This window comes from Coregonus lavaretus (genome assembly GCF_964263955.1).
Source record: "Coregonus lavaretus genome assembly, chromosome: 9".
NCBI lineage: Eukaryota > Metazoa > Chordata > Actinopteri > Salmoniformes > Salmonidae > Coregonus > Coregonus lavaretus.
In genome coordinates, this window is record NC_139996.1 from 8,064,154 (window position 1) to 8,082,546 (window position 18,393).

An 18,393-nucleotide genomic window follows, 5' to 3' on the forward strand; every position below is an offset into this window, starting at 1 on the left:
CATTTATTTCTATATTTTCCTCTCAGACCCTCTTCTCTCCCACCTCTCTCTCTCTCTCTCTCTCTATCCTCCTCTCATCTCTCTCTCTCTCTCCTCCTCTCATCTCTCTCTCTCCCTCTCATCTCTCTCTCATTTTTCTCTCACTTTCTCTCCTCTCCTCCCTCATCAGAGGTGACATAAACCTATTTTTATTCCACCTCCCTCTGCCATTGACTCCCAGCACGAGAACCCATTCATTTTTAATGGCGGCACATTAAAATAGAAACCCACCCCCTCTGTGACGGTTAGCGATGAGGAAATGTCCCCCTGGCTGTTTTAGTTACCGACTCAGCATCCGACTGTGCTTTCTAAGAGCTGTAAGAGCAGTTTAGGGATGCACCTAGTCCGGAAATACGCTCTGGGTAACACGCCCGCGCCAACACACATTCAGGCACGCACACACACGCACATACATTTACATTTTACATTTTAGTCATTTAGCAGACGCTCTTATCCAGAGCGACTTACAGGAGCAATTAGGGTTAAGTGCCTTGCTCAAGGGCACATTTACGTCATTTAGCAGACGCTCTTATCCAGAGCGACTTACAAATTGGTGCGTTCACCCTATAGCCAGTGGGATAACCACTTTACAATTTTTTTTTATTTTTTTTTATTTTTTTTTTCTTTGGGGGTGGGGGGGGGGTAGAAGGATTAATTTATCCTATCCCAGGTATTCCTTAAAGAGGTGGGGTTTCAAATGTCTCCGGAAGGTGGTGAGTGACTCCGCTGTCCTGGCGTCGTGAGGGAGCTTGTTCCACCATTGGGGTGCCAGAGCAGCGAACAGTTTTGACTGGGCTGAGCGGGAACTATGCTTCCGCAGAGGAAGGGGAGCCAGCAGGCCAGAGGTGGATGAACGCAATGCCCTCGTTTGGGTGTAGGGACTGATCAGAGCCTGAAGGTACGGAGGTGCCGTTCCCCTCACTGCTCCATAGGCAAGCACCATGGTCTTGTAACGGATGCGAGCTTCAACTGGAAGCCAGTGGAGTGTGCGGAGGAGGGGGGTGACGTGAGAGAACTTGGGAAGGTTGAACACCAGACGGGCTGCGGCATTCTGGATGAGTTGTAGGGGTTTAATGGCACAGGCAGGGAGGCCAGCCAACAGCGAGTTGCAGTAATCCAGACGGGAGATGACAAGTGCCTGGATTAGGACCTGTGCCGCTTCCTGTGTAAGGCAGGGTCGTACTCTCCGAATGTTGTAGAGCATGAACCTGCAGGATCGGGTCACCGCCTTGATGTTAACGGAGAACGACAGGGTGTTGTCCAGGGTCACGCCAAGGCTCTTCGCACTCTGGGAGGAGGACACAACGGAGTTGTCAACCGTGATGGCGAGATCATGGAACGGGCAGTCCTTCCCCGGGAGGAAGAGCAGCTCCGTCTTGCCACGGTTCAGCTTGAGGTGGTGATCCGTCATCCATACTGATATGTCTGCCAGACATGCAGAGATGCGATTCGCCACCTGGTTATCAGAAGGGGGAAAGGAGAAGATTAGTTGTGTATCGTCAGCGTAGCAATGATAGGAGAGGCCATGTGAGGATATGACAGAGCCAAGTGACTTGGTGTATAGGGAGAATAGGAGAGGGCCTAGAACTGAGCCCTGGGGGACACCAGTGGTGAGAGCACGTGGTGCGGAGACAGCTTCTCGCCACGCCACTTGGTAGGAGCGACCGGTCAGGTAGGACGCAATCCAGGAGTGAGCCGCGCCGGAGATGCCCAGCTCGGAGAGGGTGGAGAGGAGGATCTGATGGTTCACAGTATCAAAGGCAGCAGACAGGTCTAGAAGGACAAGAGCACATGTTATTACCCTTAGTTCCATCCCTGGGTCAGGGAACCCTGGAGGCTACTAGTACCCTCCTAGGAGAGTCTTCTGGTGGGTTGGTACCCTCCTAGGAGAGTTTTCTGGTGGGTTGGTTAGAGTTAGTGGAGCTGGCCTCTATTCTAAAGTGCAGGGCAAGTTGTGTACAGGGAAAAGGGGGATGTTTTAAGGTGTAATATACAGAATTGAGGTTGGTGTTTTGGGAGGTAGGAATAGAGTTAGGTCATATACAGTGGGGAGAACAAGTATTTGATACACTGCCGATTTTGCAGGTTTTCCTACTTACATAGCATGTAGAGCTCTGTAATATTTATCATAGGTACACTTCAACTGTGAGAGACGGAATCTAAAACAAAAATCCAGAAAATCACATTGTATGATTTTTAAGTAATTCATTTGCATTTTATTGCATGACATAAGTATTTGATCACCTACCAACCAGTAAGAATTCCGTCTCTCACAGACCTGTTCGTTTTTCTCTAAGAAGCCCTCCTGTTCTCCACTCATTAGCTGTATTAACTGCACCTGTTTGAACTCGTTACCTGTATAAAAGACACCTGTCCACACACTCAATCAAACAGACTCCAACCTCTCCACAATGGCCAAGACCAGAGAGCTGTGTAAGGACATCAGGGATAAGATTGTAGACCTGCACAAGGCTGGGATGGGCTACAGGACAATAGGCAAGCAGCTTGGTGAGAAGGCAACAACTGTTGGCGCAATTATTAGAAAATGGAAGAAGTTCAAGATGACGGTCAATCACCCTCGGTCTGGGGCTCCATGCAAGATCTCACCTCGTGGGGCATCAATGATCATGAGGAAGGTGAGGGATCAGCCCAGAACTACACGGCAGGACCTGGTCAATGACCTGAAGAGAGCTGGGACCACAGTCTCAAAGAAAACCATTAGTAACACACTACGCCGTCATGGATTAAAATCCTGCAGCGCACGCAAGGTCCCCCTGCTCAAGCCAGCGCATGTCCAGGCCTGTCTGAAGTTTGCCAATGACCATCTGGATGATCCAGAGGAGGAATGGGAGAAGGTCATGTGGTCTAATGAGACAAAAATAGAGCTTTTTGGTCTAAACTCCACTCGCCGTGTTTGGAGGAAGAAGAAGGATGAGTACAACACCAAGAACACCATCCCAACCGTGTAGCATGGAGGTGGAAACATCATTCTTTGGGGATGCTTTTCTGCAAAGGGGACAAGATGACTGCACCGTATTGAGGGGAGGATGGATGGGGCCATGTATCGCGAGATCTTGGCCAACAACCTCCTTCCCTCAGTAAGAGCATTGAAGATGGGTCATGGCTGGGTCTTCCAGCATGACAACGACCTGAAACACAAAGCCAGGGCAACTAAGGAGTGGCTCTGTAAGAAGCATCTCAAGGTCCTGGAGTGGCCTAGCTAGTCTTCAGACCTGAACCCAATAGAACATCTTTGAAGGGAGCTGAAAGTCTGTATTGCCCAGCGACAGCCCCGAAACCTGAAGGATCTGGAGAAGGTCTGTATGGAGGAGTGTGCCAAAATCCCTGCTGCAGTGTGTGCAAACCTGGTCAAGACCTACAGGAAACGTATGATCTCTGTAATTGCAAACAAAGGTTTCTGTACCAAATATTAAGTTCTGCTTTTCTGATGTATCAAATACTTATGTCATGCAATAAAATGCAAATTAATTACTTAAAAATCATACAATGTGATTTTCAGGATTTTTGTTTTAGATTCCGTCTCTCACAGTTGAAGTGTACCTATGATAAAAATTACAGAGCTCTACATGCTATGTAAGTAGGAAAACCTGCAAAATCGGCAGTGTATCAAATACTTGTTCTCCCCACTGTATTTGGAGGGAGAGGCAGATTGACGGCTCCTTGTTTTGGGAAGTAGGTATAAACAGTGTGCTTTAGACAGAGCAGTAATGGTTTTGGGAGGCAGAAGCTTGCTACAGTAAAGTGAGTGAGAGTGCTGTAGAGAGGAGAAATGCTTTTGGAGATAAGGGCAGAGGTAGACGGTAATGTTTTTCAGAGAGTGGTCTGTTTTCAGTTAGAGTGTGCTCTCTGAACAACAGAGTGATGTGTTTCTGAATAGGGGTTAATGAGTGGGAGAAGAGAGAGAGAGAGAGAGAGAGAGAGGTGGGTACACAGTGCAGTAATTAAAGGAAGAGGATTGAGGAAGGGTATAGGGTAAGCAGTGAGACATACGACCGGCGCTTGCTGCTTCCCTAATTATCTGCTACATGGTGTGTGTTGACCGTGTGTCTTCTGTGCAGTGTGTTGTGTGACTGGTTTGAGTTGCGAGGCAAAGCGAGGGGTTTGGGTTAGTGGTTGTGATCTAGGCCTCCACCCCCACCCCTCCACTATTATCCCCCGCCGACAGGGCCATTACTCTGGGCAGAGGAAAGCGGACATCCCTGTAACGGCCCAGTTAATTGTGTGGGGCGTCTGGATCTATGAATGTGCGTTGCTTCCGGGTGCTGGATGCTTTCAGGAGCAGAGCCGTTCTAGTGCAGACGGTCCCTCCATGGACTACTGTTCCATTCATAATCAATCAAGCCTTGGTCCTGTCTGTCTGGCTGGCCTGCAATGGAATACGGAGTAGACACAGACTGCAGATGCACAGGAAATACTGTCTTGTTGTGCAGTACCTTTAGCTTTATGCCAACCTGGCTGGCTCTTTCTACGGTGTTTGAGTGAGATTAAAGAGGGAAAGTGGCCCTTCCCTTAGTGTGTGTGTGTGTGTGTGTGTGTGAATAACAGTGTATGTTGTGTTTTCCCCAGATCAATGGTCAGGATGTGCAGGACAGAGAGGAGGCTGTAGCGGTGCTGTCTAGTGACGATACTAGGAACATCGTACTGCTGGTCGCCAGGCCCGAGATTCAGGTGAGCTTGCACGCACACGCACACACACACACATACACACATACACACACACACACACACACACATACATACACACACACACACACACACACAGAGATATACAGTATAGTAGGAACATTGTGTTGCTGGTCACCAGACCAGAAATACAGGTGAGTTTACAAGCAGTTTTACCCCAAATATTAATTTTCATACCTCAATCGAAGTTCTTTAAACTATCCCTTTAACACACCCATACGGTAAACACAGATAGGTATGTCTATACTGTAGGTCCATAGGACCAATACATCAGTCATTAGAGGTATTTTTATTCATGACATCCTGCGTTATACACAACAGCCGAAACACTACCCGAAGGCTGTAAATATACCACTTGTGTTTCTTAGATGAAACACTGCAGGGCTGTTACATGCTCATGTACAGACTGTTGACACCACCTCACATCATGTTTTATTTAATTGACTTCCAACGGTACGCCATAAAAACTAATGGCATGCTAATGGTTCAGGCCCAAGGCCATGGTGAATGGTGTGTGTGTGTCTGTGTTAGGGGTGTGAACTCTTTAAACGAAATTGGGATCGTTAAAGTTAAGAAAAATCCCTAACCGAAAAACAAAGTAATTTTTTTCATTGTTTTTTTCGTAGATGCAGAAAGTAAACAGCATTGTGGGTCAATTTCCGCAACAACTAAGAGCATTGAAGTGCGAGGCTCAACTTCTCCGCTGTTTTGGTGTCCTGGCTACCATGCTGTGAACAGCGTGAAGCGAACCCGTGCACATGTGCAGATATGTGTGTGACTGTGTGAGAGCGAAGGGTTACATCTCGCTCATCTCAATATCCTAGCCCAATGGTCACAAACCTTTTCTGAGTCAAGTACACTTTCTGAGTCAAAATGCAAGTCCAATATGACCTAAAAAATGTAAGCCTATGCAACATTAACCAATTAAAAACAGTTCTGTAGCAATGAGGTCTGTGCAGTAGGCTGTAGGCCCAATACATTTCAATGTTCTTCTTCTCAGACCATTTTGAAATTGAACTTCCTCATTAAAAACAGCAGCTCTTTGCTGTATTCGTTGAGTCTCTCTCTAGTCATGGTTTTTACAGTTTTGAAATCTGACAGTATCAACTTTCGAGGCTTCTTTTTACAGTCTATGGCTCAAAGAAACTGTGCAGACACGGTGATCTGAGCTATCTGATTGGCCAATGGTCGGCCTATAGTTGCACTTGATTTGCTCTCTGGGCCTGCCAGGTATGCAGAGTTCTACCTTCAGATATGTGAAATGGTTCAAAATGGGAACACTTTGCCTTCCCTGCGCTAGGGCTGCTAAATCAAGTGCACCTACAGCCAACTGTGTGAAAAATAAAATAGGGATGCAAGGCTTTATATTTGGGGTTTTTACATACATTTTTGGTAATCGACTAGGAATACCTTGGATATTGACCATTTGGTGACCACTGTCCTAGCCTATTCATTGATGGTAAGGACCTGCTTTGCTGAAGTTGCGAGACATTGCAAGCCAAGAAATTGCAAGATACATTATTCCATTGCGAGATACAGCTTTTGATTGCGATAGATATGCCTAGGTTCTGACTGTCTGCCTGATGGCCGACCTACCTATACTGTGCCCCTACCATCTCTCTCCGTCCCTCGCGAGCTTGCTATGAAATGCTCTCCTCCATTCCAAAAATACTGAATCTTAGGAGTCGATTCCTAGGGGAATCAAATCTTGACACTCAGAAATGGGAGTTGACACCGGGAGTCGACGTGCAAGGAGTCGAGGAATCAATTATTTTGGAGTCGACTCTCCACCACTACGTCATCGTCGTGGAAAAATGGCAGAGAAAGGTAAGCGACAGCAGCGAAGTCCTGTATGGCAATTCTTTGAGAAGTTTAAACGAGAAGGGAATCCAAACTTTGCGAGGTGGAATTGAACTACAGTAATGGTAGTACAGGTGCAATGCTTAACCATCTGAAAGGGACGCACCTTCAGACCCAAACCGTTGCTGGCAGCAGCGCAGCTGCATTGTGAATTAACGTGGAATTTTATACATTTTTCTTTTTGTTTTAATGGAAAATCCACACAAAAATGTCAGTTTAAATGTTAAGAAAATGTTTCCATTCATCACATCCCTAGTGTGTGTGTGTGCGCACCACTGAGAACGGCAGATGAGCCATGAGCCATAATGGACTCTCTTCCTTCCCCTTTTGGTAATTAAATAAGTCTCTCACAGTCTAAAGTCCTGGCTTCAATATATCTCCCATTTAGTTTGACACAAGCAGACATAAAGATCATGAAGGACACTGAGGCCACAACAAGCTGGCCATTCAAGAGCCACAACAAGCTGGCCATTCAAGAACCACAACAAGCTAGCCATTCAAGAGCCACAACAAGCTGGCCATTCAAGAGCCACAACAAGCTGGCCATTCAAGAGCCACAACAAGCTGGCCATTCAAGAGCCACAACAAGCTGGCCATTCAAGAGCCACAACAAGCTAGCCATTCAAGAGGCACAACAAAACACACCTCATGAATATCTTGCTTAATGAAACTGTTGATAGATCATGTATGAAGGTCATGAAGCCTGACCACTATTATGTATGTATTGACTATATCTGTATGTTTGGTCAGGCTTCATGCACTTCATACATTACAGGGGGATGTTAATGATCTATCAACAGCTTCATAAAGCAAGATATTCATGAGGTGTGTCTTGTGGCTCTTGAATGACCAGCTAGATGGTGTAAGGGTTTCTCATGTTCTGGTTTAAATCCTCTCCCTCTCTCTCTCTCTCTCTCTCTCTCGTTATCTAGCTGGAGGAAGCGTGGTTGGATGATGAACACAGTGAGTTCCTGGAGCAACTGAAGATGGAGATGTTGGAAGAGCAACAGAGAGAAGAGATGGAGCTGGATGCACTTCAGGAGGAACAGGAGAAGGTGAGACCACACTACCGCAGGGACATGCAAAAGAGTTTATCACAATAAGTTTGACACTCTCCCACACATACAGTGGGGAGAACAAGTATTTGATACACTGCCGATTTTGCAGGTTTTCCTACTTACAAAGCATGTAGAGGTCTGTACTTTTTATCATAGGTACACTTCAACTGTGAGAGACAGAATCTAAAACAAAAATCCAGAAAATCACATTGTATGATTTTTAAGTAATTCATTTGCATTTTATTGCATGACATAAGTATTTGATCACCTACCAATCAGTAAGAATTCCGGCTCTCACAGGCCTGTTAGTTTTTCTTTAAGAAGCCCTCCTGTTCTCCACTCATTACCTGTATTAACTGCACCTGTTTGAACTCGTTACCTGTATAAAATACACCTGTCCACACACTCAATCAAACAGACTCCAACCTCTCCACAATGGCCAAGACCAGAGAGCTGTGTAAGGACATCAGGGATAAAATTGTAGACCTGCACAAGGCTGGGATGGGCTACAGGACAATAGGCAAGCAGCTTGGTGAGAAGGCAACAACTGTTGGCGCAATTATTAGAAAATGGAAGAAGTTCAAGATGACGGTCAATCACCCTCGGTCTGGGGCTCCATGCAAGATCTCACCTCGTGGGGCATTAATGATCATGAGGAAGGTGAGGGATCAGCCCAGAACTACACGGCAGGACCTGGTCAATGACCTGAAGAGAGCTGGGACCACAGTCTCAAAGAAAACCATTAGTAACACACTACGCCGTCATGGATTAAAATCCTGCAGCGCACGCAAGGTCCCCCTGCTCAAGCCAGCGCATGTCCAGGCCCGTCTGAAGTTTGCCAATGTCCATCTGGATGATCCAGAGGAGGAATGGGAGAAGGTCATGTGGTCTGATGAGACAAAAATTTAGCTTTTTGGTCTAAACTCCACTCGCCGTGTTTGGAGGAAGAAGAAGGATGAGTACAACCCCAAGAACACCATCCCAACCGTGGAGCATGGAGGTGGAAATATCATTATTTGGGGATGCTTTTCTGCAAAGGGGACAGGACGACGGCACCGTATTGAGGGGAGGATGGATGGGGCTATGTATCGCGAGATCTTGGCCAACAACCTCCTTCCCTCAGTAAGAGCATTGAAGATGGGTCGTGGCTGGGTCTTCCAGCATGACAACGACCCGAAAACACACAGCCAGGGCAACTAAGGAGTGGCTCCGTAAGAAGCATCTCAAGGTCCTGGAGTGGCCTAGCCAGTCTCCAGACCTGAACCCAATAGAAAATCTTTGGAAGGAGCTGAAAGTCCGTATTGCCCAGCGACAGCCCCAAAACCTGAAGGATCTGGAGAAGGTCTGTATGGAGGAGTGGGCCAAAATCCCTGCTGCAGTGTGTGCAAACCTGGTCGTGGTCCTCTGTAGCTCAGCTGGTAGAGCACGGCGCTTGTAACGCCAAGGTAGTGGGTTCGAACCCCGGGACCACCCATACACAAAAAAAAAAATTATGCACGCATGACTGTAAGTCGCTTTGGATAAAAGCGTCTGCTAAATGGCAAAAAAAAAAAAAAAAAAAAAAAAAAATAAAAAAAATGACCTACAGGAAACGAATGATCTCGGTAATTGCAAACAAAGGTTTCTGTACCAAATATTAAGTTCTGCTTTTCTGATGTATCAAATACTTATGTCATGCAATAAAATGCAAATTAATTACTTAAAAATCATACAATGTGATTTTCTGGATTTTTGTTTTAGATTCCGTCTCTCACAGTTGAAGTGTACCTATGATAAAAATTACAGACCTCTACATGCTTTGTAAGTAGGAAAACCTGCAAAATCGGCAGTGTATCAAATACTTGTTGTCCCCACTATAGCACATTACCTGTGAAGCATGTGAAACTAGACAACTGCTCACCACCAGAGCGACACACCAAGGAGTTTATCTACTGTAGAAATTAGTTTAGGGTCTCTATGGTCTACCCTCAGATTATTTGAAAAACTTGTGAAAATATGTAATACCCTTGGAAATATGAGTCTGAAATAGCAACAACTGTATGAATATGGAAGAGGGTGAAGAGCATTTTATACCCCAAACATTGGTAATCATAATTTAAAATATTGTGTTTTGTTGAGAGATTAGCATACTGTAAATGGAAGTTCAAAGACTGCAAAGCTATTGGGGAAGTAACAACGATTCCCAGCGAAGCAGTGTAGTGGTACAGAACTCCACAAGAATGGAGGGAATCCCAGTGGAGAACCCAAAGCACTGACTTAGAAGTTCAGAACTATTTCAGACTAGACATTTCAGAAACTACACTGAATAAAAATATAAACGCAACATGTAAAGTGTTGGTCCAATGTTTCATGAGCTGAAATACAAAATCCCAGAAATGTTCCATACGCACAAAAAGCTTATTTCTCTCAACATCCCTGTTAGTGAGCATGTCTTCTTTGTCAAGATAATCCATCCAACTGACAGGTGTGGCATATCAAGAAGCTGATTAAACAGCATGATCATTACACAGGTGCACCTTGTGCTGAGGACAATAAAAGGCCACTCTAAAATGTGCAGTTTGTCACATGATACAAAGCCACAGATGTCTCAAGTTTTGAGGGAGCGTGCAATTGGCATGCTGACTGCAGGAATGTCCACCAGAGTTGTTGCCAGAGAATTGAATGTTCATTTCTCTACTATAAGCCACCTACAACATCTTTTTAGAGAATTTGGCAGTACGTCCAACCGGCCTCACAATGTCAGACCACATGTAACCGCGTCGGCCCAGGACCTCCACATCTAGCTTCTTCACCTGCAGGACCGTCTGAGGGGGGGTGTGGGGGAGTGCTGAGGAGTATTTCTGTCTGTAATAAAGCCCTTTTGTGGTGAAAAACTCAGTCTGATTGGCTGCACCCTTGCCCAGTCATGTGAAATCCATAGATTAGGGCCTAATTTATTTATTTGAATTGACTGATTTCCTTATATGAACTGTAACTCAGTAAAATCTTTGATATTGTTGCATGTTGTTATATTTTTGTTCAGTATAGTTATGAATATTATTCAAGATTTGTACCTATTTCTTTACATTGCGGGTTATTTCCATACTGATGATATACATTTTTCTTTATTACAGCCCAGAGGAGAAGAGGATGACATCACTGCCACCTGTTCCTCCAGAACTCAGGACAAGGACAGCGGGCTGGGGATGTCGTTAAGGAACGGCATCGACGCCCCCGACCACAACGCCCTCCTAACTCACATCCAACGGAGACTCTCCCAGTGTCTGAGGGACAGACAGGACTGTCCCGAGCGTCTGGACGAAGAGGAACAAGAAGAGGAGGATGTTGCGGAGGATGGCGATCGGTTCCAGCAGCTCCTGGAGCTGAAGTGTCAGATCCATAACAGCGGGGAGTATGACCTGATCTATAGCAGACGCAGCACTATAGAGTGTAGTCTGGGAGAGCCGGCCGGTGGTGTGCAGCGTGAGCTCCGCATGCTCAATGACGAGCTCCGCAGCATCGAGCTAGAGTGCCAGAACATCATGCAGGCACACAAGCTCCGCAAGGGGCCGGGGGGGTCCCAGTGGGACCAGGGGCAGCAAGTGTTTCCCCAAATTGTCTGCTCCACGCCCAAGGACCAAAGCTCCTGCCTGGGGAGCAATGACTCGCCTAGTAGAAGCAAGCTGGTGGACATCAATGACTGTCCAGAGAAGCCGGAGAAGTCAGACAAGGACAGCTCGAGCGCCTACAACACGGCAGAGAGCTCTCGCAGCACGCCGCTGGCCATGGACCGTTCCCCTGAGCACTCCCTTCAGAGGAGGATGGTGACCATCACCAACCAGAGGAACCTCCGTAGCAGCCTGGCCAGCCTCCAAACCACAGCCAGCCACAGCCCCACACACCGGCCCCTCCACTGGGCCCCCATCCCAGGCAAGGCCAGCAGCCCCAACCACAGCCCCTACCCCTCTGAGTCGGACCAGGTGGCCCCTGCAGACAACGAGAGGAGTATGTTGGGGAACTGGAAGGTGAAGCCTAAGCCTCCTCCCAGGGCCTCCCAGATCCCTTACCTACCCCCGTCCCATGACTCCCAGCACCGCCAGCCCAGCGCCAACATCCCGGCCCACGCTCTCCACTACCAGAGCTACATGCAGCTGATCCAGCAGAGCTCGGCCGTGGAGTACGCCCAGAGCCAGCTGAGCCTGCTCAGTGGGGTAAAGGAGCCCCAGCTGAGCCCCGCCAACGAGGCTAAGATGGAATGGAAGGTGAAGATCCGTTCGGACGGCACACGCTACATCACCAAGAGACCCATCAGGGACAAGATCCTGCGGGAACGCGCCCTGAAGATCAAAGAGGAGCGCAGCGGAGGTATGACCACGGACGACGACGCTATGTCCGAGATGAAGATGGGGCGGTACTGGAGTAAAGAGGAGAGGAAACAGCATCTGGTCAGGGCTAAAGAACATCGGAGGAGACGGGAGTTCATGCAGCGCAGCAGGCTGGAGAGCCTGAGGGAAAGTCCTCAGAGCAGCAGCGAAGGACGCAAGGAGGTCAGCATCATCGAACTGAGCCACAAGAAGATGATGAAGAAGCGCAACAAGAAGATCCTGGACAACTGGATGACCATTCAGGAACTGATGACTCACGGGGCCAAGGCCCCTGATGACCCCAGGGCCAAAGTACATAAGGCCTTCCTGTCGGTCACCACTGTATAATATACAACTAACACATAACAATCTATAGCAGTGTTTCTCAACCGTATTAATACCAGGAACCAGCAAGCTATGGCCCTACCCCGGTGAGCAACATCCCAGGGACCGGTGCTGGTCTCCGGACCGGAAGTTGAGAAACACTGATCTACAGTACCCCATGTGGTATTATATACTTGCCTCGTTCAATGTGGCGTTTTTATGAGGGCGATATGGAATATTTTTCACAACTTTGTTACCCGAAAAATAGCATTTTGTAAAGAATTTTAACCAATGGTTTCCATGGCATAAAAAAACTAACAGTTTTTCATTATTTCACTCTGTTTCAGAAGCACTTTTGTATAAGATTACTGAGCAATTATTTTTCTTAGTTCATCCTGTAAATGTAATTACCTGCAAAATGTTCAATTATTTTCATGTTTCTGTTCTGTTATGCAGTGATTCCAACCCACACAGGTCAGAATACTTGTATGTACTCCCTCAGGGGGAGAGGCATTCAATTGAATGTACAGTACAGAAATCCTACAAGTCCTTGCAAGTCTAGATTTGATAAACCAGCCATTTTATTTGTCCTTAAAGGGACACTTTGGGGTTTTGTTATGAAGGAAGTTAGAGGTAAGTTTCGCAAGCCAATGCTAACTAGCATTAGCGCAATGACTGGAAGTCTATTGGTATGCAATGACTGAAAGTCTATGGGTAGCAGATACCCATAGACTTCCAGTCATTGCACTAACGCTAGTTAGCAATTGCGCTAGCGCTAGTTAGCAACTTCCTTCAAACTGCAAGCAGAGACATAAAAATGGTATCCACGAGTTCATCTGATTCTGGGGAAGTAGATAAAGGGCCTCTGCCAAAATCCCGAGGTATCCCTTTAAAGGTCATGAACAATCAAAATCATGTTTTTCATGAAATTGGATGATATTTGGATGAAACCAGCTCAAAGTATGATGACCAAAGTATGAAAAGTGACTGTTGCTTCTACATTGATAAAGTTTGATCATAAAGTTACTGGTCCCCTCCACCATGTCAAACACTTAGATACAGGAGGCGGGATTATTAAGGGGATAGGGGGACATCACTCTATCTCATTTTAATACACCAATGGTAACATGATATTCTCTTTCCTAATTTAAATAAGTACCGCCTTGTAACCAACATCGGAGAAGGCGTGTTTGCAGAGGGGCATGGTTTATATAGCTAGATAGCTACTCTACTGGTGACAAAATTTGACTGTAGGGTGTCAACAAATATAATTAAAAGTTGACCCTATTCATATCTACAGTATAATCGCAAAGATACTTATATGTTTCCTCTTTCATCTGTGTCTGGTGTTAGCGACTTACTGGCTAGCTAGGTTTTCAGCCAGCATGGAACAAAAAGGGGGGGGGGGGGGGGGGGAGTCGTTCAAAACTCAGACGCAGTTGTCAAGTCATCATATCCGTCAGTACTGCTGTGAACCGCATCACAAGAGACATGCCAAACAGGAGATGTATAAACCATTTTTGACATCATTGATGCAATTTCAATGTTGTTTGAGTTGCTTTGTGTATCACCAAATTTGCTAGAGATGATTTTACTGCAACACACTTCACTGCATCCAAGTTGCTTGACATAGGCGTTTCAAAGAGATGTCAGTCAAGGCGAGCTCATGAATATAAGCTCCCCGCCTTCTCAGCCTGTCTTTTCAAACTTTCTGGTAGTTAGCCATGAGAGAAAAAGTTTATAAAATGTTTAGCATTTCTATCCAAAACAGATATTATGGGTGATATTTTAGTCATTCAAAAGGCTATTTTAGATGGGAATCAGAATGACTGTTCGGGACCTTTAAGATGAGAACACTTATTTGCAAATCTAAATGTCTAATGTTTAAGTTTTAACGTTCAGGACTTTCTACAAAAGTTACAGATACATACAGGACTTTCTGCTGATTACACACACGCATACAACTAAAAGTACAACCATTGATTTACCAAATATTGACACATTTCTTCAAAACAAAGATAGTAAAGAGATTGAATGCTTACATCTTCTGCCTGCATAAAAGGGACCAATGTTGAGATGCTTTTTTTAGCCAAGCCAAGAATGTATCACCAATCCAAAACAGTGGACCATGTGCATTTCCCTTTACAACCGTTTGAATTGCAAAGGGTTATTTTATTTCAAGAGGCTATGAAGACAAGCTGTGATATGTTACCGCGCTTTGGTATTATATTACATTGCTGCAATGCATCAGGAGTTATTCCAATGTAGTACCGGTACACCCTCTCTTCATAAGATCTAGCATATTTATGTTCAAATTATCCTTTATTTCACAATGTTAAAGTTTCTCAACATTAGCCTTAACAGTTTCCAATTAAATTCATGTAACTGTTTTTTTTTTTGTGGTAAGAAATTAGTTACGAACTGACTATTGTTCTCTGGTGCTGCTCAAAGTTGAGCTCAAGCTTAATGTTGAAATAAGTTAAGAATAGTATGTTTTAACATTTTGTAGCACACACACACACACTCTGTACCCTTGTACTTACTAGTTATGGATTGGATGACTGCCAGTGTGCACGACTCATAACTTGGCAGTACATTTCCCAATTGTGAAATCAGGTTTCCATATACAATAACTAAACACATTCCAGTCTGGTTCAGTGTACAGCATAATACGTACTTGTTGCAAACGCCTCATTTTCAGTTAAAATATTGTAAATTTGAACTTTGTAACCAACTCCTGTATTTGTTTCACGTCAATGTCAATGGTCTTATTTCAAGTAATATGTGGTTGGCACAGTTGTAGCCAGGTAAATGTGTGGTATAATTGTGATCATCGCAAAATGAAATGGGAATAAATTATTGTTTTGTTTTTCTTCAGGAAACCTCTGCAGCACTGTGTTGACTCTGTCCTTCAGTCTAGTTTTCTATTCACAAGAGATCACATGGCTTGGAACCCAATTATGTGTGAAATGACTATTAAAGGGCTGCCCCTTGAAGTTTGCGGGCAAATTTTCTGCAAACTAAATAGTGTGACACAAAATGTTGCCAAAAGTTTGCAAACGTTTGCCACTGGTGGTGAATCTGCAGCAAACATTTGGCACAATAATATGAATTGCCACTAGTGGCAAACCGTTCACCAGAGGGTTTTTTGATGACCAATCAGGGGGATTAGAAACATCTGTTGGAAAATGGAAACCAAGCTATCTAGCTAGTTAGCTACCAAAGTTGTCCGGTGAGTGTCTAACCTATTAATTAAACTTCCTAATAAACTTTAACATTTTATTAGCTAAATTATGCCTAGTTAGCAATGTCATCTTTTATGGGATAGAGTGAAACACATTTTGTTGATACCAGTTTCAATCTGTCAGTGCCATTGACTGACTGTCTAGCGCTTAACTAGATAACGTTAGCTATCATATATTTGCACAATTCATGTGATCGGTAGCTAGCTAGATAACTAATGAATTGCCTTTAAATAGCAATTTGCATGTCAATATGCTAGTGTCACGGGTTCAGTAGCATGTTAGCTAGCACAACAGCTACGAGTTGATTTGACATCAAAGCAAAACTTCCCTTTTTGCAGATGGATACCCTTCTCCTACCCGTGGTGTTGGGGGAGGCTGCATTGGGAGGAGGATGCATCAACACCCTGGAAATATGTTTGTGGTGCACTCACTCATAACACCTTGTTTTGGTGATAAATGAATGTATTGTCTTCAAGATTGATAAGGTAAGTAAATGCATGTATTATTCTCATAAATGTAGCCCATACATTCATTCTTTAAAACAATTAGATCTTTCATTGATTTAAACTAGTAGCTAGCTCATCTTATTAAAAAAAATATATATTTATTTAACCAGGTAAGCCAGTTGAGAACAAGTTCTCATTTACAACTGCTTCCTGGCTAAGATAAAGCAAAGCAGTGTGATAAAAACAACAACACAGAGTTACATATGGGATAAAACAAAACATACAGTCAATAACACAATAGAAAATATATATACAGTGTGTGCAAATGTAGTAAGTTATGGAGGTAAGGCAATAAATAGGACATAGTGCAAAATAATTACAATTTAGTATTAACACTGGAGTGATAGATGTTTTATTTTTTTTATTTTTTTATTTCACCTTTATTTAACCAGGTAAACCAGTTGAGAACAAGTTCTCATTTACAACTGCGACCTGGCCAAGATAAAGCAAAGCAGTGCGATAAAAACAACAACACAGAGTTACATATGGGGTAAAACAAAACAAAGTCAAAAATACAACAGAAATACATATAATATACAGTGTGCAAATTTAGCAAGTTATGGAGGTAAGGCAATAAAATAGGCTATAGTGCAAAATAATTACAATTAGTATTAACACTGGAATGATAGATGTGCAAGAGATGATGTGCAAATAGAGATACTGGGGTACAAATGAGCAAAATAAATAACAATATAGGGATGAGGTAGTTGGGCGGGCTAATTTCAGATGGGCTGTGTACAGGTGCAGTGATCGGTAAGGTGCTCTGACAACTGATGCTTAAAGTTAGTGAGGGAGATAAGAGTCTCCAGCTTCAGAGATTTTTGCAATTTGTTCCAGTCATTGGCAGCAGAGAACTGGAAGGAATTGCGGCCAAAGGAGGTGTTGGCTTTGGGGATGACCAGTGAGATATACCCGCTGGAGCGCAGACTACGGGTGGGTGTTGCTATGGTGACCAATGAGCTAAGATAAGGCGGGGATTTGCCTAGCAGTGATTTATAGATGGCCTGGAGCCAGTGGGTTTGGCGACGAATATGTAGTGAGGACCAGCCAACAAGAGCGTACAGGTCACAGTGGTGGGTATTATATGGGGCTTTGGAGACAAAACGGATGGCACTGTGATAGACTACATCCAATTTGCTGAGTAGAGTGTTGGAGGCTATTTTGTAAATGACATCGCCGAAGTCAAGGATCGGTAGGATAGTCAGTTTTACGAGGGCATGTTTGGCAGCATGAGTGAAGGAGGCTTTGTTGCGAAATAGGAAACCGATTCTTAATGTGAGTCTGGAAGGAGAGTTTACAGTCTAACCAGACACCTAGATATTTGTAGTTGTCCACATACTCTAGGTCAGACCCGTCGAGAGTAGTGATTCTAGTCGGGTGGGCGGGTGCAAGCAGCGTTCGGTTGAAGAGCATGCATTTAGTTTTACTAGTGTTTAAGAGCAGTTGGAGGCTACTGAAGGAGTGTTGTATGGAATTGAAGCTCGTTTGGAGGTTTGTTAACACAGTGTCCAATGAAGGGCCAGATGTATACAAAATGGTGTCGTCTGCGTAGAGGTGGATCTGAGAGTCACCAGCAGCAAGAGCGACGTCATTGATATACACAGAGAAAAGAGTCGGCCCAAGAATTGAACCCTGTGGCACCCCCATAGAGACTGCCATAGGTCCAGACAACAGGCCCTCCGATTTGACACATTGAACTCTATCTGAGAAGTAGTTGGTGAACCAGGCGAGGCAGTCATTTGAGAAACCAAGGCTATTTAGTCTGCCAATAAGAATGCGGTGGTTGACAGAGTCGAAAGCCTTGGCCAGGTCAATGAAAACGGCTGCACAGTACTGTCTATTATCGATCGCGGTTATAATATCGTTTAGGACCTTGAGCGTGGCTGATGTGCACCCATGACCAGCTCGGAAACCGGATTGCATAGCGGAGAAGGTACAGTGGGATTCGAAATGGTCGGTGATCTGTTTGTTGACTTGGCTTTCAAAAACTTTTGAAAGGCAGGGCAGGATGGATATGGGTCTGTAACAGTTTGGATCTAGAGTGTCACCCCCTTTGAAGAGGGGGATGACCGCGGCAGCTTTCCAATCTCTGGGGATCTCAGACGTTACGAAAGAGAGGTTGAACAGGCTAGTAATAGGGGTTGCGACAATTTCGGCGGCTAGTTTTAGAAAGAAAGGGTCCAGATTGTCTAGCCCAGATGATTTGTAGGGGTCCAGATTTTGCAGGTCTTTTAGAACAAAGAAGATGTGCAAATAGAGATACTAGGGTGCAAATTAGCAAAATAAATAACAATATGGGGATGAGGTAGTTGGG

General features: G+C 44.8%; 1 protein-coding gene across 1 annotated transcript in view; it reads left to right on the top strand.

The window, feature by feature from the left end:
* Window positions 1–12,352, top strand: part of LOC311134787 (PDZ domain-containing RING finger protein 4-like) — a gene marked incomplete at both ends in the record, with an annotated part of 116,802 nt that extends 104,450 nt beyond the window's left edge. Inside the window, 3 exons of the mRNA XM_084168572.1 lie at window positions 4,627–4,728; window positions 7,536–7,658; window positions 10,775–12,352. Coding sequence (XP_084024698.1) covers window positions 4,627–4,728; window positions 7,536–7,658; window positions 10,775–12,352 — 1,803 coding nt within the window. The remainder of the gene's footprint in view (window positions 1–4,626; window positions 4,729–7,535; window positions 7,659–10,774) is intronic.
* Window positions 12,353–18,393: the final 6,041 nt, after the last annotated feature.